General features: G+C 24.0%; 2 protein-coding genes across 2 annotated transcripts; both read right to left on the bottom strand.

Annotated features, from left to right (window-relative positions):
* Positions 1–232: 232 nt before the first annotated feature.
* On the bottom strand, positions 233–11,549 carry LOC114928253 (aminopeptidase N-like). The gene is made up of 11 exons (XM_085487099.1): positions 11,052–11,549; positions 9,828–10,286; positions 8,853–9,036; positions 8,086–8,236; positions 7,660–7,741; positions 6,075–6,451; positions 5,121–5,410; positions 4,079–4,278; positions 766–1,155; positions 613–682; positions 233–364 (listed from the first exon to the last, which is right to left on the bottom strand). Exons 1-11 carry the CDS (start codon positions 11,537–11,539, stop codon positions 233–235), a joined length of 2,823 nt encoding a protein of 940 aa, XP_085343225.1. The 5' UTR covers positions 11,540–11,549.
* A 3,945-nt stretch (positions 11,550–15,494) lies between these two features.
* On the bottom strand, positions 15,495–26,259 carry LOC114941726 (aminopeptidase N-like). Its single transcript, XM_085487100.1, has 8 exons — positions 26,048–26,259; positions 24,039–24,497; positions 20,351–20,721; positions 19,674–19,963; positions 18,660–18,859; positions 16,079–16,477; positions 15,926–15,995; positions 15,495–15,665 (listed from the first exon to the last, which is right to left on the bottom strand). Exons 1-8 carry the CDS (start codon positions 26,257–26,259, stop codon positions 15,534–15,536), a joined length of 2,133 nt encoding a protein of 710 aa, XP_085343226.1. The 3' UTR covers positions 15,495–15,533.
* Positions 26,260–27,081: the final 822 nt, after the last annotated feature.

The following is a 27,081-nucleotide window of genomic DNA, read 5'->3' on the forward strand; positions in this document are numbered from 1 at the left end:
TATTAATAAATTAATAAATTATTAATTATACTTTATATAGTTTATACCTCGTATAGATTAATATTAATATATAATATTTACTAAACATCTACGTTTTACTATTTAATATTTAATAGATATACATATATGCAGTAAACATAATGTATATATACATATGTATAAACAGTTCGTTACTTGAAATATTGTAGGTGTATTTGATGAAGTAAAATTTTTAACGATTTAGTTAGATCTACTAAAACTTTGCAATCTTTGCATATATATCATCATAAAATTTCACCTGACTCATCAGTTGTTCAGAACGTGCTTTTAACTTGTTTTTAACACTCAAACAAAATTTCGTATGATAGAGTGCAAATTCTTCTATCTAAAATAAATTTTATTTTTTACTAAGCAGTTATTAATCATTTTATAAAACAAAAATGCGACAAATTTTTAAACTATTAGCATAATTATATCGATAAATATATATATATATATATATATTTATATAAGATATTTCAAGGAAAAAGAAAAAAATTGTTCATTATGTATGTCTAAAATATTTGTGTGTGTGACATAGTTTGATAAAAAATTAATACAAAAATAAAAAATTTATCAATTTTTTAAATTTACCTCAGAAAGTTGCTTCTGAGAATATGCATTGTTAATCATCACAATTAATGCTGCATTCATAGTGGTTACTCTATATGAAAAAAGAATTATGTAAAGATTTATAATTAACAAAATATTTTTATAAAAAAAAGCTCACAAGAAATTTATATTTACCCAAATGTATTATATGGATTATTCAAACGTATCATATCAATTAAGTTATTAAAATTTTTTAATATTATTTTAAATATTACTTCGTTCTTAACATGTCTCGCAATAGTAGAAATAAAAATAATAATCTCCAAAGTATACATTTTATTACGTTTTACTTTTTCTGATGCTTCATCACTCTCAAAAAACAAATTTCCTAATGACGATAAGTAACCGTTCAGGTAACTATAGACAATTGCAGGATCTTCGGAACAACTAAGAAATTCGAATATTTTATGATCAGATTTCTTTTTATATATATTAATTGCGGAATAAGATATATTAACCCACACACTTCTATTCACATATAATAAACCATTACAATATATCCATTTCTGCCACCCAGGCAAAATCCTACGACATACAGAAAAAGAAATGTTTTTTATTTAACATATTTATTATATATCATTAATTAGCATATAATCTTTCAAAACATAAAAAATAAATATAATCAAATATTATAATTACAATAAATATAATTAATAATAATAAACATAAATAATAATAATAATAATAATCAACTTGATTTATTTTAATAGCACAACTTTAAGTGTATTTATGAAAATATATTTATTGTAACATTTTGCATAAAAAATCATAAGAGTAATATAACCAAAAAAATAGAACTAGATATTTTACATCTGACATATTTTAATATAAAAATACAAAATATCTTGTAAAATATTTAATATACTATAATCTTATATTAATATTTTAGATATAGAATAATTAGATATTTTTTAAAATATTTTGTATTTTATTTCAAAATGTCAATTTACAATATAAAATATCTTGTAAAATCGAAAAATTCTTGACTATTTTATATTAAATTTTTTATGCAGAATGTTTACTCAGAATTTATTTATATAAAAATTATTTTTTATATAAATATAAATATTGTACAATATAACAGAAACATATATATACATGTATATATATATATATATATATATATATATGATTTTAATAAATGTATATATGTATATATATATATATATATATATATATACAATTTACATATAAATGGACATACCTTATACATATGTGTTGTTATATATATAAATACATATATATTAATACATAATTTATATATATATATATATATATATATATATACAATATATATATATATATATATATATATATATGTGTACCCAGATAGCCACAGTAATTATTATAACATCAAAATGATGTCATAATAATTATTATGGCTATCTGAGTATACACATATAAATGTATTAAGCTATTCACTAAGTTCTGCGGTTTTTTTGAACGGCTGAAAAACATAACATACAGCGCTTGAACCGCGGCTTATTTCATACCATTTGAAAGTTTAGATTACGCTTGGCATTGCGCCAAAAACTTGGTAGCATTTTGACATGTTTTGTACGCGTACTATTTGGTAATAAAAGATCAAAAAATACATTTTTGATACATTTTGCTATTCTGTTATCAGAAAGAAATAAAAGCGACAAACGCACAACGCGAAATTAGTGATGTGTACGAAAACTCGGTCATAAGCCCCGGCACTTGTCAGAGTTGGTTTGCGCGCTTCCGTTCTGGAAATATGAACCTCGAAGATGCTCCTCGCTTCGGTCGATCATCCACCACTGATGACCAAATTTTGGCCGCAATCAAAGTTGACCGGCATCTAACGACGCGGGAGATCGCGGAACTCTTTAATATCGTTCATACTACTGTTGCAAACTTAAAACAGCTTGGAATGACGAAAAAGATATATGGATGTTTGTTTCAATTTAAAGTAAAAAAGCCGCAGAACTTTGTGAACGACCTAATATATATAATATATGTGTGTGTAAATATATATAGGACCTTGAATAAGTTCTCGCTGTTTTTTTTGTTAAAAAAACATTTATTTAAAGTATAAGGCTTACAATAACTTTACTCAAAGTATTGTCCATCATTAGAGACCACTTTCTCCCATCTTTCTGGCAGTAATTGAATCCCCCGTCGAAAAAACGATTCATCTTTTGACGCAATCCATGAATCGACCCATTTTTCGGTTTCTTCGAAAGAATGGAAGCGCTGCTCGCTCAAACCATGCGCCATCGACCGAAACAAGTGGTAATCCGAGGGGTCGATGTCCGGTGAATATGGCGGGTGAGGTAGAACTTTCCATTGAAGCGTTTCGAGGTAAGTTTTGACTGGTTTTGCCACATGTGGCCGAGCATTGTCATGTAACAAAATCACTTTGTCGTGTCTCTGCCCGTATAGTGGCCGCTTTTCTTTTAGAGCTCGACTCAAACGCATCATCTGAAGTCGATAGCGAGCTCCCGTGATAGTTTCATTAGGTTTAAGCAGCTCATAATAAATTACGCCCTGCTGATCCCACCAAATGCAGAGTAGAATCTTGGAACCGTGGATATTTGGTTTTGGGAACGATGTTGATGCGTGACCGGGCGTACCCCACGATTTTACGCTTCGGATTGTCGTAGTAAATCCACTTTTCATCTCCAGTGATGATACGGTGCAGAAAACCTTTTCTTTTATGCCGTTGAAGCAGCAATTCACACATGAGAAAACGTCGTTCAACGTCTCTCGGCTTCAACTCATACGGCACCCAATGTCCTTGCTTTTGGATCATTCCTAACGCTTTTAAACGTTTTGAAACTGTTGACGCATCTACTTATAATGTTTTCCCGAGCTCTACTAGCGTCTGACATGGATCTTGATCAAGCAATGCCTCCAATTCTTCGTCTTCAAACTTTGTCGGTGCTCCAGAACGTTCTTTATCTTCAAGGTCAAAGTCATTATTTTTAAAGCGCCTAAACCAGTCTCTGCATGTCGTATTCGACAGAGCATTGTTACCATATGTTTCAACAAGAATTCTGTGTGCTTCAGCTGCAGATTTCTTTTGAATAAAGCAGTGCAATAAAATTCCCCGCAAAAACACTTTATTTGGCACAAAAGTAGACATTTTCGCAATAGGTAATTAAACACGTGGTTGACACTGTGGTAAACTGTATCTACTAGAATTTGAGGTTACATATAGTACTACTTAGCTGATGCGTTTCCGTACGAAATTCCATGCACAGAGTGCCGCTACGCCATCTTTTAAGAAACAGCGAGAACTTATTCAAGGACCTATATATATATATATATATATATATATATATATAGAACATATACAGGTACATACAGTCATATATAATTATGTACATATAAATTTCTTATCAGGTAACATATCAAATATATACTTATAAAATTTTATAAATACATGTTTATACAAATATATAATAATTTGATTAAAATTTACCTATTTTCTTGAGGATTCTCTACATGCAATCTCAATTGTGTTCTGGCCTTTTCAATACATGAAGTATTGTTCATAATGCAGCTCCATTTTGCAATTTCCTGCATTAAATATTTATCAATATCGTATTTACTAGATGCCATGTCATCGTTCATGTGATTTTCTACACGTTCAAACAGATTTTTTATTTTTCCTAATATTGTCTGCAATTGGACAAAAAAATATTTTTCTATTAGATTATATAAAAGATAAATATAATACACACATATATATTACATATGCATATAATAATAAATAAACATTTTAATTCTGTGCAACAGCATTATGTAATACATGCGTTTGCAATTGAAAAAATTAGAATATATTACGTTACATTCTTTAAAAATTATTAAAAAACACTCAACTTTTATTAAAAAATTGATTTGTAAAGTAATTAATAAGATTTCTGTTTGGACTCGAATGAGTCCAAACAGAACTTCTGAACATGGAACTCGAATTTTAGGTTCCATCGATAGTCGAAAATTCGACCATTTTTAACATCCACTTTTAAAGTTAACTTTAATTATATATGATTAATTTATATACAGATACTTGAAGATAATTTTATTTGATCCATTTATAAATTTATTTGTTGTATTCATATATTTTTAAATGCATTATAGAGTTTACTGCATTTTAAATATTAATTCAACCGACTTTCGGGCTGATATTTTTTTCGCCTATAACTTTAATTTCATGGCAGTTAAAAAGGGGAGCACATTAATTGAAGAACTAAACCAAAAATACTATTTCTAATTAGCGAAAAAGTTAAGTTTCGCAAATAACAGACGTAAAAGACATCGCGTAAGACTCCACAGCCGGTATATATATATATATATATATATATATATATATATATATATATAATGATATGTTAAATATTAATGTATAAAAAAAATAAAATATTTAATTTTTTTTTTTAATATTTCTAGCAAACATCAAATATTTATTAATGTTTTGGATTTCTCTAATATGTAAAAAAATTTATCGATATAATTTAAAATACCTTAAATACTTCTGAAGGATAGAGTCCAGAATTAAGAAATGGAATAATATTTGACATGTATTCCAGAGCTTTAAACATAGGATACCATGCCACATAATCTTTCTCTTGCCATAAATAACTCGAGAGTTCCCAAAATGTGGAAAAATTAAGTTTTCCCTGTATCATCAAATGGAATGAGTCATCGATGATTTGGGCTCGATTCAGAACATGTATATTTATATACTGTTCAGAATTTAAGTAACGCGCAATTAATTTCCAATTTTCGCCATCATAATTGACGCGATAAAATCCTGTACACGGCACACGGCAAAAATTTTAATATTTACTTTTTTGGTCAAAATATAAGAAGTAAAATATATTTCGAATATATATGTTTTTATTTTATGATGATTTAAAAGCGTATTAATTGTACTGGAAATTGGGCACATATTTTACAATAAATAATGACAAATCAAACAATTCTTATACATTGTGAATTATAAAATAAAATGTCGATAATTGAAAAAAAATATACAGTTCTGAAAAACAGATTAATTTATAAAGGAATTATATAAACAACAACTGGGTAACAATACAAAAAAGTAACAATAGTTTAAATTTTTAGCATTATTTTAAACTAACCAAGGTGATTCTTATAAATTTTATTGTGCAAGCTAACTTTTTAGCACCCAAAAATCTATAAGAAACACTTTGTCCGTTTTAAAATAATTTTTTGTTATAAATTAGTATGACATTTACATGCAAAGTGTGTTTAATCATAAATTTTAATATTGCGGAAATATTGCGGAATACTTTAAAAGAATATTTTTCATATTATTGTTTATTGTTTGTCGTATTTACAATGTATTTACAGTTCTTTATAGAAAAATGTAAGAAACAAAATAAATGAAAAAGATATATTTATTGTATAATAACAAAATACGAACATATTAAACTTCGTGATTTAATATTTACCAATTTGTTGTAAATTGAATATTATCCACTTTTTTGGATAAAAGAACTGTATTTCCCACTTTGGATTTGAGGGCGTCAAATAAATATCTGAACCAGTTACATTAAAATTTATATTTGCTTCTTCAGTAAATGTGACAGGTATACAATATGGATTCTGATCCATGTCGGCCTGAGACTCTAACAATAAGAATATTTTCGCATTATTTCTAGAATAATATCGTGTAACATTTAACACGGGATAATGCTGCTGCGTAGACCAAAAAGCCATAATCTTATTTATGTCCAAATTATATTTTATTAGTTTTAATACACTTCTAGGAATCGGCATAATGCTCCATAAATCATTGAAAGTATTTGCCATATCAGGAGAAATAAATCTGTAAAATTTAAAAATGTGATAACACCATACACCACTGAGTAGCAATTAGAAAATATAAAATTATGATAATTATTCGTTCTTATTGATATTGCTAGAATAATTCACTTAGATTAATGTCGATTCTCACGAAAATCAAATTATGATGACATAAAGAACAAAATAATAATTTTTATATACACATCGTACAAAATAATCTACATTTCCAAATTAATAAAATATAAATAAATAAATAGCATTAAAAAATGTATACACGTGTTTAAGTGTATTTTGTAAATATATTATTTTAATATTTATATTAAGTTTGTTATATTTAAGAGACCTTAAAATATATTATTTCGACATCTATATGAATATTTATATACATTATATATTTTTATTACGTTTATCTCTGTCTTTATTCACTTATTAATTAACGAAGTTAATAATAATTTGCAATATTTAATATCTTTTTTATTTTCTTATGTTTGTTACTTATGGAAGTTTGGTTTGTCATTAAATATATTTTAATATATGTTAATCATTCAGTTTTTATCTTCTTTAGGAAAGTTTTTTTAGGTTTTGCTATTATTTTGTATTTACTTTCCTGTATGTGTGTCTCTATGTGTTTTAATGATAAAAATAACACCATATTACAGCTAAAAATTATTTTAAACCAAATAAAATAATTTTTCTAAACTTTGACTTGTGAAAACGGTGTCGAAAACTAAATTTTTCATTAGCATTTCAATTCTCCAAAATAATTGAGATTTAATGTGTAAAAAAAGATTTTCTTGCAATATTTTTGAGATTATTTATAAAAAAAATAACGTTATCTAATAATCTGATCATCATATCAAGGGGAGAAGGATGAACGATAGTTCATTCCTTATAATACACATCATTCGTATTTCAATATCTTACTTTTCAGTCGTGTTGAAAAGGATTTAAATACAGAGTTTGCTAAATTTCCAACTAATGTTAATCATATTATCTAAAAAATTTCAATTATTTAACAAAAACTATTTCTTACATAATGAATCTCAATTATTTCAAAAACCTGACGTACTGGTAAAAATTGGTTTACGTCATCGTTTTCAGCATAAAATTGTTTCCATAATTTTATAAGATTTTTGAAAATTTGAAAAAAACACCATCTAAATGAGAATAAAAAATAAAAAAATTTTTTATAAACTTTAATTATTATATTACATTATAAGTATTACTTACTTCCTGTTTAAATATTTGTCAATACTTATCCAAAATACGTTAGATGGAATTATTCTTTCTAACATGCGCCATAAAGCTGCTCCTATAATATAAATATAAAATATGTTTAAAAAAAAAAATATATATATACACATTTATTTACAAATTTAACACCCATCATATTCATAAATTCATAAACAGAACTATTAAAAACTAATATAATAAAAAAAGAACTAATTTTAAATATAATTTACTTTTATTTTTAGCAGAATAAACATAAGAAGAAATAATTGTAAATTTAAAACTTTTTATTTTTTCTTAGATATTTATAGTCAGCCATTCCGACTATTGTTTACAAATTATTTACAAATTTTATTAATGTATTTGTAAATATACTTTATACCAATCAAATTACATTACATAAATCAAATACACATACAAACATACCTACAATATAAGAAAACGGAGAAGGTAAATTTATTTTAAACATATAGTTAGAATTTTCTTTAAAATAATCTACAGCAAATAGATGTAAATAATGAGAATTATCTCGAATTTGAACTACAAACAAGTCCATCATCCGAGAATCTGGATATATCTGCAGAAAGAAAAACGAGATTGAATAAATAATGTTTGATTGGATTAATAATGTTTATTAATGTGTACAATTATTTGTTATTTCTAGACAAACCTTTTATATTTAATAAAAACTATTATATTATTTAAAGCATTTTTATATATTAGATATTATAATTTTAAATAATTTTATAAAATTTTGATGAGTAATATGTAATAATTTGAAATAAAAATATTATTACAAATATTATTACAGTACATATACTATCCACAAGTTTGGAAACATCTTACATTTTACAGTTAAACAATTGTATGACAGCGATCTGTCATAAATATAAATGTTATTCTAATATTTTACGTTTTTTTTACAATTTATTTATACAAAAACACAGATTCTGCACAGATCGCTGTTATACGATTGTTTAACTGTAAAATGTAAGGTGTTTCCAAACTTGTGGAGGGTACTGTATTTAAAATATTTATTTGTGTGTTTGTGTGCAAAATTTATTTAAATTATAATAACATAATTTACATGTACTTATTAACTACACTTAATATATTTTTTAATAGTTTATATATAATAAAAATTTAAATAACAAATTTTTTTTCTATACTTAGCTTAATAAATATGAAACAACCTTATCGATGATATATGATTCGAGAAACACAACAAAGCCTTTGTTCAACCACCAGAAAGATCGACATAACGAATAGAAAAAATTAATAAACCAATAATGTAATATATTATGAGCTACTGAACGCATTGCTAAAGTTTTAAATACAACAGGATAAAATTCTTTGTTGTAGATAATATTTGTTTTGCTGAAAATTGTTTGTAAATAAATAATTTATATCAAAATATTTTAAAAATTAATAATATCATATTATTATATTATTATTATTATTACTACAATTATTATTATTATAATTATTATATTATATAATTATATTATATTATTAGATTGTTATTTATTGTAATATTAATATATACATATATATATATATATATATATATATATATATAAAATTTCCAAATTAATAATTTAAAATTTTAATGATACACAATAAGTAAAGTATTATTAAATATTAAATGTCTATATATCAAATGACTATTACGTGATATATCTAAGTTCTTGTGTAATTTAACTTTAACATTTAACTGATTACGATGATTTATTGAAATAACTTATCTAAATTATTTTAGATATCAATATATGTTATATATATATATATGTATTTAAAATTTGAAATTCAGACTAAATAAACTCATAAATATGCAGTCATATATATACATATATGTATACAGGGTGTCACTTAATTGACACCCAATATTTATATGGCAATATTCCTCGTAGAAAACTGAGTCGAAAAGTCTTGTACTATTTTTTTCTGTAAGGTATATTAAAATAGTGATTATTCAGTAGCGTATTAACGTTACTGAATAATTACTACTCTGTTACATATATGTATATCTGATTAAGTAAGCCAAAATTTAAATAATTAATGTAGAAAAATTTATGCTTCGGAATTATAATAAATCTTTACAAAGCTAAAAAATATTATAACTTTATTAAACTATAATTAAAATTATTTTTATTTAAATAATGTATTACCTGAATAAAATCACTCCACAATTCCGCCTTTTATACTCGGTCAAGTCTATCGGAATAATTACATAATCCATTTTTGGCTCGCTTCTTGAAATAATCCTCCATTTGTTTTCTAAATACATGCTTACATTTCCCGCAACATATTGCGCCCATTTCATGTAAGGTATCAAATCCCATTTGCTCCAAAAATAGATCTTGTTTATCTTGGAAATATAATCTGGTTGCAAATCGAACATTATAATCGTGACATCGTTTACAGAAATTTTAGGTGTCATGTGGAACAGTAAACGTATCATCCCGTTATACGAAAAATCGACTTCTATTGGTATCGTATTCGATATAGCATAGTATCTTGTATCCAATTTGACGGTGATGTTAAAAGTTGCTTTTAATTTTGCTTCGTCCCAACACGGAAATAATTGTCGAGCGTTTCTCGGTTGAAGTAAATTTGCGAATAGAAACCTAAATTTTAAAGTAAAAAGCTTTAAATTATAATAACAACAAGTTTTTGCAGTTGTTGTGTAGGAACATTAAAGATTGCAGAATGTACCAGAGAAATTTATAGATAATATTTAAAAAGTATATTATCAGAATGTTTTCTATTATCTAATTGTAAGTATAATAATACAAATGATCTAGATGATATTTTGATGTCAGCTTACTTTCATATAACTACTAAAAATATATATTATCCATATCTATGGCCTTAGATGAAAATAATGTTATTCCTATTTAATTATATCTAGAATAATGTTCAGATTATTTGATTTAAAGTCCTAGCACACACACACACACACACACGAACGCACGCACGCACGCACGCACGCACGCACACGCACACGCATACGCACATACATTTATATACTCATCGATAAAAACGTACAAATAAAAAAATGAATATATTTTATATACCTCTTTTATAATTTACATTGTTTTTATAAGCTGTATAACTTTTTACATAAGCGACATAAAAGATAAAATATTAAAAATAATGTTATCTACATGATTCACAATATAACTTTATCTTTTATCTAGATATATATAAATTCAAAATAACATTTATCTTATCAAATTTTTATCTCACTTTCATCTAGATAATTTTAAAATCATCTAAGTATACAACATTGTATAATATATGTGTACATAAATATTAGCGTATTTTTATTAATACATGTTTACTCATGTATTATTTATTATATACTACTTTTATTATTTTAATATACTTACTCTTTATCTTTTCTATCTTCTCTTTTTATATAGTACATTCCATAATGCCGATAAACAAATATGATTTCATATTTCATGTACATTGTATAAACTCCACAATCTAAGTGTGTATTTTCAGGCGAAAAATATTTAATGAAATTGAAAGTAACAAAATTTATCGAATAATCAAAATTTGGAGTATAGATTGTTCCATTAGGCGATTTAAACATCACTTTCACTATATGCCTGGATCTTGCGATATGTAGAGTTATATTGGATATTTCACAATTAATATAAAAAGTGACATTCAACTCGCCAATAAATGAAATGCCTGGTAACACTATCATGTCTAAATTGTAATGAATCGGCATTATACAGTCGTTGTTCGATAAATTACGGTAATTAGGTACGGTATGGCACGGAATTTTTGCGTTTTCATTGGTAAAAGTGGCCATTGTTATTACAGTAATGTATAATAATATATTTAATGACCATTCTAGAAACATCATATTGGATTTCAAAAATCTGAAAATAAAAAATTATTTCTTTGCTAATAATAAGAATAATTAAACAAAAGAACAAATAAGGAACGTGGAAAGAAAATATACACAATGTCGCGACTCCTATGGAAGTATAAAAAAAACAATAAAACAAAAATAGAAACTCAAAGAGTCAAATAAATAGAATTGCAAAAAAAATAAGGAACCTAGACTAAAAAATTAATAAACTAAAATAAAAATATATATATTAAAATATTAAAATATTAAAATTTATAACAAAAAAACAAAACAAAATCTCTATGAAATAATAATTATAGAAATCTAAAATAAAGAAAATAGAAAAAATAAAAAGAAAAAAGTTTTTCAAATATTTAAATAATGCGTATTTATAATCATTAATAATAATAATCAACTACAAATTAAATTTCTTTGCTAGTAATAAGAGAATTAAACAGGAAACGTAAGTAAGGTAACACAAGTTAAAAATTGCAAAAGAAATACACCAATTTATAAATACATATAGGGTATCAATTTTACAAAGAGTTTGTATGAACAATATAGTTTATCTACTTTGACTACGCAATGTATGTTAATTTTAATTTAAAAAATTTTTTATAAATTCTATTATAATGTATAATATTCAATTTTGACAATTAAATTTTTTAAATTTCCAATATTACATAGTAGACCAATGGCTGATTAATTTATAATGTATATTGTAAAACATAAATCGTTTATAAGTAAATAGAATTATTAAGTAAAAAAAAAAATATATATATATATATAATACTATTTAAATACTAAAATTATAAATAATAAATTGAAATAACCATTGTAAATACTAATGTAATATAATAAATGTAAGTAGTAATACCGAATATTAAATAATATACACTATAAAAGGGGAGTTGTGTATATTGTTTATATTTAAGCTATATATTGTTCGTATTTAAATGTTTATATTTAAGCTATATATTGTTCGTATTTCTGTTTTTTTCAAATTAAAATGTCTATAAAAACTTGTTTATTTAATATTTTTTATAAATTAATTCGATTTTTTATAAATGTTATAATCGGAAACATATAATAAATAAATTTTGCACAAAAATGTATAAAATAATATCTTATCATTAATAACTAAGTTTTAACCGTTGTATTTTCAGCTGTTTATCAATATGTTTGTCATCATAATTATGTGTCACTGTATGTGTAATGTTTAGTTCCAAAAAACGGATAACGAAGAATTAGCTGTCGCAAAATTAAACTCAATTCAAATTATGTCTTTATATCGTCTTATGACAAATTAATCTGAACTTAAAAAGAGACAATATTTATTATTGTAGAACCACTTTTTTAAATAAAAATTAAAATTTATATTTGTTTCTTTCTTCATAATTATGACATATGTAATTTTTCAATAATATTACAAAAAGCATTTACTTAATTTTGCAATAATGTTACAAAAAGCATTAATTATCGATATCTTTTTGAGGTAAAATAAATTAAACAAGTATACACAATTTGTTATAAGATGAAACAAATTAAAAAATGTTTTTACAAAACTAAAAAGGTTTTAAATATATTATGCAGAGAATATAGAGATAATTGAATATAGAGCTAGTTGAAATAAATAGTATTATTTTTTCTTAAAAATGAAATAAAATATTCTTTAAAAAACAAAAGCTCTGCAATTGTGTCCTTTTTGCATATTTTTATATACATTTATTTCAAAAAAATATTAAAATATTTTATATTTCACAGACCTTTAGCCTTTTGTTTGTTGAATCACAGGCGTTATTTTAGGCAACAGTGTATTGCTCAATTTTAATCTTGCTTTCTCGAAAGACTATCGAAGACAACGTTTGCGATACGATATGAATTTCATAAATAAATCTACAAGGTTATACGCGTAATAATAAGATTATATTATTAGATCGATGGAAGTCAAAACGCGATTGATCAGTTAATTACCAAAAAATATTTTAAATTTAATATTTAAAATTGTCTCAAAATTAAGCATACATAAATCCAATGAAGAAATTGTATATTCCATGCATTAAGAAATAAATATTGTTTAATTTTCACTGATTTTTGTACATGTACATTATTTCATATTTTTCTATTTTCATCAAAATTATGTTTCTTATTTATTTCTTTAAGAAGTTAAACTGTACTTAAATTTAATAAAAAACTTTTTCATTTTGATAAAATAAAACTTTTTATTATAATAGTACATGCAATTAGTAAATAAAATAGAAATGGTTTAATAAGGTATGATTATATAAAAATTAGTTATAAAAAGCACAGTCTTAAGTAATAAAATATTTTTACATAAAGGAAGTTTGATTTATAAACACTAAATTATCGGCAATATTATTCGCCAAAGTTATGCATTTAAGAAAATATGAAAAAATTTCTTAGAAGATGTTGAATAAACATACGAGAATATATATTTTTGACTTTAAATTTATTATTAAATTTTAATCTCATTAATATAATATTCGTTACTCTTACAGATTTAAATACCTAATTAATATATAAAACTTTGTGTATATGTATATATGTATGTATGCATGTGTATACATATTATATAATAAATATTATACAAGATGTAAAAAACTATGAAGTCACCAGATGAAAATTAAAAAATGATAGTAATTTATTCAACCAACTCTGGCAAATTAAGTGATATTTATTTAATATTCACGACGTTTCGGCCATGGGTTTCGGCCCTTATCAAGTGCTAAACCATAACTTTTATAAATCTTAATCTTTGATCTTAGAATGTGTAAAAACAATTAACTGTGTTGATATATAACTTCTATAACTTCTCATTTGAAAACTAATGCAGCCTCGACATTTTAGTATTAGGATTTTCATTTCGAAATGATTTCAGAAATATCCCATTAACGGATGGCACGTTAAGTCTGGAACACTCTGTATATGTCATTTTTAAATAAATTTTTGTTAAAAAATAATATTGTTTTTAAACTTAAGCAGTACCATCTAGTTCTTAAAGGCTTAAAAAATTTAAATTTTCAAATTCAATGTGTTTGAAGCTAAATTGGTGACTCACAATATGGTTTCTTTAATTTCATATTATTTTGACTTCTTCTTTCTTTCTAAAATTAACTTATTAAAAATACGCGTATTAAATATTCAAATATAATACTAGAATATGTTTAGAGATTTAAATTTTATTTTTTTTTAACTTCCTAAATTTTACTTTTCTCATTAATAAATATAAAAGAAAATATATTTATTTACACATTTTGATTTTATTTTATCTTATTTGATTATTAAAAAACTGTAATATAAAAGAGAAATGTAATATAAAAGAAAAAAGTGAAAAAAATATAACATGAAAGGAAAAATAATTCAAAAAGAAACAATGTTTCGAAATACAAAAAAATTGAGATAGAAAAAATACATATGTATATAAAAATATTTGTATGACAATATTATTCAAATGTATTATACATATATTTAAAACGATATGAAAGAATTCTTTACAAAATAAAATTTAAAATTACAATTAATATTACATTAAATCTCGTTAATATAATATTTGTTATATTACAATTGAATTTAAATTATTAATATATATAACATTATAAATATGTTAATGATAAAATTATAATAATTATCAAAATTATTAAAAATAGTAATACTAATAATAGAGTAATAGTAATATTACAGTACAGTAATAGTAATACAGCAATAGTAACACTTATAGTAATACTAATTATTAATAGTAATTTTTAAATATTAATAAATTAATAAATTATTAATTATATCTTATATAGTTTATACTTCGTATAAATTAATATTAATATATAATATTTGCTAAACATCTGCATTTTATTATTTAATATTTAATAGATATACATATATGCAGTACACATAATGTATATACGTATACGTATGTATAAACAGTTAAATTACTTGAAATATTTTAGGTGTATTTGCTGAAGTAAAATTTTTAACGATATAGTTAGATCTATTAAGTCTTTCCAATTTTTGCATATATATCATCATAAAATTTCACCTGACTGACCAGTTGTTCAGAACGTGTCTTTAATTTGTTTTTAATGCTCAAAGTAAATTTCGTATGATTGAGTGCAAATTTTTCTATCTAAAATAAATTTTATTTTTTACTAAGCTGTTATTAATCATTTTATAAAACGAAAATGCGACAATTTTTTAAACTATTAGCATAATTAAATCGATATATATATATATATATATATATATATATATATATATATATATATGTATATGAGATATTTCAAGGAAAAAGAAAAAAATTGTTTATTATGTATGTCTAAGATATTTCACATATTTTTATGAAAAATTAATACGAAAATAAAAAGTTTATCAATTTTTTAAATTTACCTCAGAAAGTTGCTTCTGGGAATATGCATTGTTAATCATTACAATTAATGCTGCATTCATAGTGATTGCTCTATATGAAAAAAGAAATATGTAAAGATTTATAATTGACAAAATATTTTTATAAAATAAAGCTCACGAGAAATTTATATTTACCCAAATGTATTATATGGATTATATGGATTATACCAATGTATCGAATTAATTAAGTCATTAAAATTTTTCAATATTATTTTAAATAGTGCTTCGTTCTTAACATGTCTCGCAATAGTAAACATAAAAATATTAATCTCCAAAGTGTACATTTTATTACGTTTTACTTTTTCTGATGCTTTATCACTCTCAAAAAACAAATCTACCAATAACGATAAGTAAATGTTCAGGTAATTATAAACAATTGCAGAATCTTCGGAACAACTAAGAAATTCGAATATTTTATGATCAGATTTCTTTTTATATATATTAATTGCGGAGTAAGATATATTAACCCACATGCTTCTATTCACATATAATAAACCATTACAATATATCCACTTCTGCCACCCAGGCAAAATCCTACGACATACAGAAAAAGAAATGTTTTTTATTTAACATATTTATTATATATCATTAATTAGCATATAATCTTTTAAAACATAAAAAATAAATATAATCAAATATTATAATTACAATAAATATAAATAATAAAAATATAAATAATAATAATAAACATAAAAAATAATAATATTAATCAACTCAATTTATTTTAATGGCACAACTTTAAGTGTATTTATGAAAATATATTTATTGTAACATTTTGCATAAAAAATCATAAGAGTAATATAACCAAAAAAATAGAACTAGATATTTTATATCTGACATATTTTAATATAAAAATACAAAACATCTTGTAAAATATTTAATATACTATATTCTTATATTAATATTTTATGTATAGAATAATTAAATATTTTATAAAATATTTTGTATTTTATATCAAATTGTCAATTTACAATATAAAATATCTTGTAAAATCGAAAAATTCTTGACTATTTTATATTAAATTTTTTATGCAGAATGTTTACTAGGAATTTATTTATATAAAAATTAATTTTTATATAAAAATAAATATTGTACAATATGAAAGAAACATATATACATACATATATATATATATATATATATATATATATGATTTTAATAAATATAATAAATATAATAAATTTAATAAATATTTTAATAAATATATATACAATTTACATACAAGTGGACATACTTTATACATATGTGTTGTTATATATATAAATACATATATATTAATGCATCATTTTTATATATATATATATATATATATATATATATATATACGAGGGCAGTCCGATAAGTACTTAGCCTCATCGCCCGATGGTGCCAGTATCGCAAGAGAGTTTTACTATCGTGTAGTACATTCTCGTAGACGGCTACTGTTAAAATTTCAGCCGAATCGGACTCGTAGTTTTGTTTTGACCGCGTGTGGAAAGCGGGCGTGTCCGCGGATTTTAGAAAAATGGAAAAAGAGCAATATCGGTCGGGGTGATTCGATTCTTGTTTTTGAAAGAGAAATTGCGCAGCGAAATCAAAGATGTCGAAATAAAGAATCTTTGATTTCGTTGCGCGATTTCCCTTTCAAAAACAAGAATCGAATCACCGACTGATATTGCTCTTTTTCCATTTTTCTAAAATCCGCAGACACGCCCGCTTCCACACGCAGTCAAAACAAAACTACGAGTCCGATTCGGCTGAAATTTTAACAATAGCCGTCTACGAGAATGTACTACACGATAGTAAAACTCTCTTGCGATACTGGCACCATCGGGCAATGAGGCTAAGTACTTATCGGACTGCCCTCGTATGTACCCAAATAGCCACAATAATTATTATGACATCAAAATAATGTCATAATAATTACTATGGCTATCTGGGTATATATGTATTAGGCTGCTCACTAACAATAAGATTTACGGCTTTATTGAACGGCTGAAAAACATAACATGCACTGTTTGAACCGCGGCTTATCTCATATCATTTGAAAGTTTAGATCACGCTTGGCATTTCGCCAAAAACTTGGTAGCATTTTGACATGTTTTGTACGCGTACTATTTGGTAATGAAGGATCAAAAAATACATTTTCGATACATTTTGCTATTCTGTTATCAGAAAGGAATAAAAGCGACAAACGCACAACGCGAAATATGTGATGTGTACGGGGACTCGGTCATAAGCCCCGGCACTTGCCAGAGTTGGTTTGCGCGCTTCCGTTCTGGAAATATGAACCTCGAAGATGCTCCTCGCTCCAGTCGATCATCCACCACTGATGACCAAATTTTGGCCGCAATCGAAGTTAACCGGCATTTAACGACACGGGAGATCACGAAACTCTTTAATATCGCTCATACTACTGTTGCAAACTTAAAACAGCTTGGAATAACGAAAAAGATATATGGATGTTTGTTTCAATTTAAAGTAAAAAAGCCGCAAAACTTTGTGAACGACCTAATATATATAATGTATGTGTGTGTGTATATGTGTGTGTATATATATATATATATATATATATATATATATATATATATATATAAACAGAACATATACAAGTACATACAGTCATATATAATTATGTACATATAAATTTCTTATCAGGTAACATATCAAATATATACTTATAAAATTTTTTAAAAAGATGTTTATACAAATATATAATAATTTCATTAAAATTTACCTATTTTCTTGAGGATTATCTACATGCAATCTCAATTGTTTTCTGGCCTTTTCAATACATGAAGTATTGTTCATAATGCAGCTCCATTTTGCAATTTCCTGCATTAAATATTTATCAATATCGTATTTAATAGATGCCATGTCATCGTTCATGTGATTTTCTACACGTTCAAACAGATTTTTTATTTTTCCTAATATTGTCTGCAATTGGACAAAAAAATATCTTTCTATTAGATTATATAAAAGATAAATATAATACACATATATATATTACATAAGCATATAATAATAAATAAACATTTTAATTCTGTACAACAGCATTATATAATACATGCGTTTGCAATTGAAAAAATTATGATATATTACGTTACATTCTTTATATCTTTAAAATTAATCTATAAAAAAAACTAAATTTTTATTAAAAAATTGATTTGTAAAGTAATTAGTGAGATTTCTGTTTGTACTTAAAAATATATCACATTAAACGTTATAATTATCGTATTCCTTATATATTTTTATACTTTCAACTCTATTTGAGAGGTTTTTGTAATATATTTTTAAAATAAATCATAAAATTTAAATTAATTTGCTTATATTTTATGTTTTATGTTATATTATACTAAGACCGTTTTTAAATAATTCTTCATATTTATTTTATTTACATTATTAGTTTACAAAAAATAGTTTCATTCACATAAATTTACTGTTGTATATTTAGTTTATTGCATCACTCATGTTAGATTTTAAAATGCTTTATTATTTATTTTAGTAAACGAGGATTGTACTATTTCTAATTAGCGAAAAAATGAATTTTCGAAAATAACAAACGTAAAAGACATCGCGTAAGACTCTACAGCCGATATATATATAAATGATATGTTAAATATTAATGTTAGAAAAAAAAATAAAATATTTAATTTTTTATTTTTAATTATTTCTAGCAAACATCAAATATTTATTAATGTTTTAGATCCTTCTAATATGTAAAAAAATTTATCGATATAATTTAAAATACCTTGAATACTTCTGAAGGATAGAGTCCAGAATTAAGAAATGGAATAATATTTGACATGTATTCCAGAGCTTTAAACATAGGATACCATGCTACATAGTCTTTCTCTTGCCATAAATAACTCGAGAGTTCCCAAAATGTGGAAAAATTAAGTTTCTTCTGTATCATCAGATGGAATGAGTCATCGATGATTTGGGCTCGATTTAGAACATGTATATTTGTATACTGTTCAGAATTTAAGTAACGCGCAATTAATTTCCAATTTTCGTCATCATAATTGACGCGATAAAATCCTGTACACACGGCATAAATTTTAATACTTACTTTTTAGGTCCAAATATATGGAGTAAAAAATATTTCGAATATATGTATCTCTTTTTTCTGATAATTTAAGAACGTATTAATTGTACTGCAAATTGGGCACATATTATACAATAAATAATGGCAAATTCTTATATATTGTTAAATATAGAATAAAATGTCAATAATTAAAAAAAAGAATAGAGTTCTGAAAAACAGATATAACTATAAAGGAATTATATAAACAAAAACTGATTATAGTTAGAAAAGTAACAATAGTTGAAAATATTTTTATTATTTTAAACTAACCAAGGTGTTTCTTATATTTATTGTATAATAACAAAATACGAACATATTAAACTTCGTGATTTAATATTCACCAATTTGTTGTAAATTGAAAATTATCCACTTTTTTGGATAAAAAGACTGTATTTCCCACTTTGGATTTGAGGGCGTCAAATAAATATCTGAACTAGTTACATTGAAATTTATACTTGTTTCTTCAGTAAATGTGACAGGTATACAATATGGATTCTGATCCATGTCGGCCTGAAACTCTAAGAATATTTTCGTACTATTTCTAGAATAATATCGTGTAACATTTAGCACGAGATAATGCTGCTGCGTAGACCACATAGCCATAATCTGTTGTATGTCCAAATTATATTTTTTAAGATTTAATTTACTCGTAATAATTGACATAATGCTCCATAAATCATTGAAAGTATTTGCCATATCAGAAGAAATAAATCTGTAAAATTTAAAAATGTGGTAACACCATACACCACTGAGTAGCAATTAGAAAATATAAAATTATGATAATTATTTGTTCTTATTGATATTGCTAGATAATTCACTTAGATTAATGTCGATTCTCACGAAAATCAAATTATGATGACATAAAGAACAAAATAATAATTTTTATATACACATCGTACAAAATAATCTACATTTCCATATTAATGAAATATAAATAAATAGCATTAAAAAATGTATACACGTGTTTAAGTGTATTTCGTAAATATATTGTTTTAATATTTATATTAAGTTTGTTATATTTAAGACACCTTAAAATATATTATTTGAACATTTATATAAATATACATTATATATTTTTATAATGTTTATCCCTGTCTTTATTCATTTATTAATTAACAAAGTTAATAATAATATGCAATATTTAATATCTTTTTAATTTTTTAATGTTTGTTACTTATGGAAGTTTGGTTTGTCATTAAATATATTTTCATATGTGTTAATCATTCAGTTTTTATCTTCTTTAGAAAAGTTTTTTTAGGTTTTGCTATTATTTTGTATTTACTTTCCTGTATGTGTGTCTCTATGTGTTTTAATGATAATAATAACACTATATTACAGCTATAAAAATTTTTTTAAACCAAATAAAATAATTCTTCTAAATTTTTGACTTGTGAAAACTAAATTTTGTCGAAAACTAAATTTTTCATTAGCATTTCAATTCTCCAAAATAATTGAGATTTAATGTGTAAAAAAGGGTTTTCTTGCGATATTTTTAAGATTTTCTTTAATAAAAAAATAACGTTATGTAATAATCTAATCAACATATTACGAGGACAAAGATGAACAACAGTTCATACCTTATAATACACTTTATTTTTATTTCAATATCTTACTGTTCAGACGTGTTGAAAAGGATTTAAGTACAGAGTTTTGCTGAAATTCTAAATAGCGTTAATCATATTTTCAAAAAAATCTCAAATATCTAACAAAAACCATTTCTTACATAATAAATCTCAATTATTTCGAAAACCTGACGTACTGGTAAAAATAAGTTTACGTTATTGTTTTCAGCATAAAATTATTTCCATAATTTTATAAGATTTTTGAAAATTTGAAAGAAACACCGTTTAAATAAGAATAAAAAAGAAAAAATTTTTTATAAACTAATATTATTATATTATATTGTACGTATTACTTACTTTCTGTTTAAATATTCGTCAATACTCGCCCAAAAAAAGATAGATGGAATTATTTTTTCTAACATGCGCCAAAAAGCTGCTCCTATAATAAAAATATAAAATATGTTTAAAAAATATATATATACACATTTTATTTACAAATTCAACTCCCATCATATTCATAAATTCATAAACAAAACTACTAAACTAGTATAATAAAAATAGAACTAATTTTAAATTTTATTTACTTTTATTTTTAGCAGAATAAAAATAAGAAGAAATAATTGTAAATTTAAAACTTTTTATCTTTTCTTAGATATTTATAGTCAGCCATTCCAACTATTGGTTACAAATTATTTACAAATTTTATTAATGACTGGTATAAATATACTTTATACCTTTCAAATTACATTACATAAATCAAATGCACATACAAACATACCCACAGTATGAGAAAAAGGAGAAGGTGAATTAATTTTAAACATATACTTAGAATTTTCCTTAAAATAATCTACAGCAAATGGATGTAAATAATAAGAATCATCTCGAATTTGAACTACAAACAAGTCCATCATCCGAGAATCTGGATATATCTGCAGAAAGAAAAACGAGATTGGATATTATAGAATTTTCATGAGTAATATGTAATAATTTGAAATAAAAATATTATTACAAATATTATTGCAGTACATATACTCTCCACAAGTTTGGAAACATCTTACATTTTACAGTTAAACAATTGTATGACAGCGATTTGTTATTATAAATGTTTAATTTAAATATTTTACGTTTTTTTTACAATTTATTCATACAAAAACACAGATTCTGCACAGATCGCTGTTATACGATTGTTTAACTGTAAAATGTAAGGTGTTTCCAAACTTGTGGAGGGTACTGTATTCAAAATATTTATTTGTATGTTTGTGTGCAAAAGTTATTTAAATTATAATAACATAATTTACATGTACTTATTAACTACACTTAATATATTTTTTAATGGTTTATATATAATAAAAATTTAAATAACAGATTTTTTTCTATAATTAGCTTAATAAATATAAAACAACCTTATCGATGATATATGATTCGAGGAACACAACGAAGCCTTTGTTCAACCACCAGGAAGATTGACATAACGAATAGAAAAGATTATTAAACCAATAATGTAGTATATTATGAGCTACTGAACGCATTGCTAAAGTTTTAAATGCAATAGGATAAAATTCTTCATTGTAGATAATATTTGTTTTGCTGAAAATTGTTTGTGAATAAATAATTTATATATCAAAATATTTTAAAAGTTAATAATATTTTATTATTATATTATTATTATTATTACTAATTTTATTATTATTATATTATATAATTTTATTATATTATTAGATTATTATTATTATTTAATAATTTTATCATTATAATATATTAATTAAACCTTAATAAACAAAAAAATTGAATATTACAAAAATAAAAAAAAATAATACTAAGTAGAAACATTCTTATACATTTTCACTTTTTTATTCATGCAATAAGAGCAAAAGTAAAAATATAAACACATATTTGTAATATTAATATCTATAGTTTTCAAATTAATAATTTGAATTTTTAATGATACACAAAAAGTAAAGTATTATTATATATTAAATGTCTATATATCAAATAACTCCCAGTGAGAAATGATCCGTCGAATCAATGTCGAATCGATAATCGATTCGACTAATTCGACATTGATACGACGTCGAATTGACATCAATATAATTATCATTTCTCGCTGGGATTACGTGATATATTTAAGTTCTTTTGTAATTTATATATTACATTTTACATAATAGATTTCGACTATTTATTGATATAATTTATCCAAATTATTTTAAGTATCAATATATATACCTAGAATTCAAATTTCAGACTAAATTAACTCATAAATATGCGGTCACATATATATATATATATATATATATATATATATCTATTACATATATGTACATATATCTGATTGAGTAAGCCAAAATACATGAATATATAGTGTAGAAAAATTTATGTTTAAGAATTATTAAATTATTAAAAAACTAAAAAAATGTTATAACTTTATTAAAATATAATTAAAACTATTTTCATTTAAATAATGTATTACTTGAGTAAAATCACTCCACAAGTCCGCCCTTTATACTCAGAGGAATCTATCGGAATCACTACGTAATCCATTTTCGGCTCGCTTCTCGAAATAATTCTCCAATTGTTTTCTAAATACACGCTTACATTTTCAGCAACATAGTTCACCCATTTCATGTAAGGTATCGAGTCCCATTTGCTCCATAAATAGATATTTTTTACCTTGGAAATAGAAATTGGCTGGAAATCATACACTATAATCATGACATCGTTTACAGAAATTTTAGGTGTCATGTGAAACATTGAATGTATCATCATCCCGTTATACACATATTCGTGTTTTAGTATCGCATTCGATATAGCAGAGTATTTTCTATCGTATTTCACAGAGATGTTAAAAGTGGCTTTTAATTTCGGCTCGTCCCAACACGGAAATAATTGTCGAGCATTTCTTGGTTGGAGAAAAGTTGCGAATAAATACCTAAATTTTAAAAACAAACGCTTTTAATTAGATAACGATAAGTTTTCAGCAATTGTTGCGTATAGAATCATTAAAGATTGCAGAATATACCAGAGAAATTTATAGAAAATATTTAAAACATATATCATCAGAATATTTGCTGATATCTAAATATAATTATATAGATAAAATTTATATAACTAATAAAAATATATATTATCCATATATGTGCATCTTAGATAAAAATGATGTTATTTCTATTTAATTATCTAGAATAACGTTCAGATAATTTAATTTAGAGTTCTAGCACATATACAGTGTCCCAGATTATCCGTACACCCCTTTCCTATCAAAAACTAAGCATTTTTAAGAAAAAAGTTTTAGACAAAAATTTTACGGTTTTAAGGGAATCATAAGATGTTGCCATTAATTTGCCATTGAAAAGGTATTTGAAAATCATGTAAAGGTCAATTTTAATTTTTTAAATAGAACTACCTATTTTTTATTACATAATTTTGTAGGTTATCTCAACAGCTTTCCAAAACCCTATAATAAAATATTTCTCATGGAATACTCTTTGAATTATAAAGGTTTAAAGCTAACAATTTTTTGGCTTAAAATGTTAAATATCTTGTAATTCAGTTTTTTTGGTAATTATACCTTAATACTTTTTTGTACCGAATAATAGGACCAATCAATTGGTATAAAAAAACAAATAGTTGCTTATGAAAAAAAATATACAACTGCATACTTACAATTACATACGTGCAGTTGCATACTTTTTTTATAAACAACTATGTGTTCTTTTTACACCAATTGATTGATCTTATTATACTGTGCAGAAAAGTATTAAGGCATGATTATCGAAAATTGAATATTTTACAAGATATTTTGCATTTTATGTCAAAAGATTGTTAGGTTCAAACCTTTATAACCCAAAGAGTACTCCATGAAAAATTACTTTATTATAGGGTTTTAAAAAACTGTTGAGATAACCTACAAGAATATGTAATGAAAAATAGGTAATTTTATTTAAGAAATTGAAGTTGACCTTCACGTGACCTTTGAATGACTTTTCAATGGTCAAATCAATGGTACTATTTTATGTTCCCTTGAAAACCATACAATTTTTGTTTAAAACGTTTTTCCTTAAAATGCTTAGTTTTTGAAAGAAAAGAATAAGTGTACGGGTAGTCTAAAACACCATGTATATATACTCATCTAATAGTAAAATTTAAACTGTAAGCGATAAAAACGTACAAATAACAAAATGAATATATTCTATAATATCTCTTTTATAATTTACATAGTTTTTATAAATGTTTACATAAGCGATTCAAAAAATAATGTTTTCTAAATGAATCACTATATGATTTTTTATCTTTTATCTAGATATATTTAAATTCAAAATAACATTCATCTTATCTCTTTTATCTAGATAATTTTTAAATCTAAGCATACTACAACATTGTATATCATATACGTGTATATAAATATTAGCGTATTTTTAATATAACAATTTTACTCACCTATATTCTATTACACTACTTTTATTATTTTAATACACTTACTCTTTATATCTTCTTTCTTCTCCTTCTATATACATTCCATAATGCCGATGAATGAATATGATTTCATATTTCACGTACATTGTATAAACTCCACAATCTAAGTGTGTATTTTCAGGCGATAAATATTCAATGAAATCGAAAGTAGCAAAATTCTTCGGATTAAAAGTATCAAATTTTGGTGTATAGATTGTTCCATTAGGCGATTTAAACATCACTTCTTTTAAGGTTCGTGCAGTATGTAGAGTTATGTTTGATATTTCACAATTAATATAAAAAGTGGCATTCAATTCGCCAATGAATGAAATGCCTGGTAACAGTATTATGTCCAGGTTGTAATGAATTGGTATTAGACAGTCGTTGTTCAATGAATTACGGTAATTAGGTACGGTATGGCACGGAATTTTTGCGTTTTCATTGGTAAAAGTGGCCATTGTTATTACAGTAATGTATAATAATATATTTAATGACCATTCTAGAAACATCATGTTAGATTTAAAAAATCTGAAAATAAAAAATAATTTCTTTGCCAATAGTAAGAATAATTAAAAAAAAAACAAATAAGGAACGCGGAAAGAAAATATGCAAAACGTCGCGGCTCCTATGAAAATATAAAAAAAACAATAAAACAAAAATAGAAACCCAAAAAGTCAAATAAACAGAATTGCAAAAAAAATAAGACACCTAGAGTAAAATTAGAGATAATATAAATTAAACAAGCATAACATACACAATTTGTTATAAGATAACACAAATTAAGAAATGTTTTTAAAGAACTTAAATATTTTCAAATATATTACGCAGAAAATAAAGATAATTGTTGAAATAAAAAGTATAATTTTTTTTTAGAAACTAAATAAAATACTCTTTAAAAAACTTTGCAATCGTATCTTTTTTACATCTTTTTATATACGTTTATTCCGAAAGAAATATTAAAATATTCTGTATTTCACAGACCTTTATCCTTTTGTTTGTTGAATCACAGGCGTTATTTTAGCCAAAAGTGTGTTGCTCGATTTTAATCTTGCTTCCTCGAG

The sequence above is a fragment of the Nylanderia fulva genome, unplaced genomic scaffold (assembly GCF_048542155.1).
Source record: "Nylanderia fulva isolate GAGA-0341 unplaced genomic scaffold, ASM4854215v1 Scaffold5, whole genome shotgun sequence".
NCBI classification, from domain to species: domain Eukaryota; kingdom Metazoa; phylum Arthropoda; class Insecta; order Hymenoptera; family Formicidae; genus Nylanderia; species Nylanderia fulva.

Excerpts from the sequence above, each read along its gene's own strand:
- LOC114928253 (XM_085487099.1), bottom strand. The coding sequence starts at position 11,539 with ATGATGTTTCTAGAATGGTCATTAAATATATTATTATACATTACTGTA. Across the intron at positions 7,742-8,085 it reads TCCGTTTTCTTATATTGTAG|GAGCAGCTTTATGGCGCATG; the intron begins GTATGTTTGTAT and ends TTTATATTATAG. Across the intron at positions 6,452-7,659 it reads GACAAATATTTAAACAGGAA|ATTTATTTCTCCTGATATGG; the intron begins GTAAGTAATACT and ends TAAATTTTACAG.
- LOC114941726 (XM_085487100.1), bottom strand. The coding sequence starts at position 26,259 with ATGTTTAAATCGCCTAATGGAACAATCTATACACCAAAATTTGATACT. Across the intron at positions 24,498-26,047 it reads GAAGAAAGAAGATATAAAGA|GTATTTATTCGCAACTTTTC; the intron begins GTAAGTGTATTA and ends TTTAAAATTTAG. Across the intron at positions 15,996-16,078 it reads AATCCATATAATACATTTGG|AGCAATCACTATGAATGCAG; the intron begins GTAAATATAAAT and ends TTTTTCATATAG.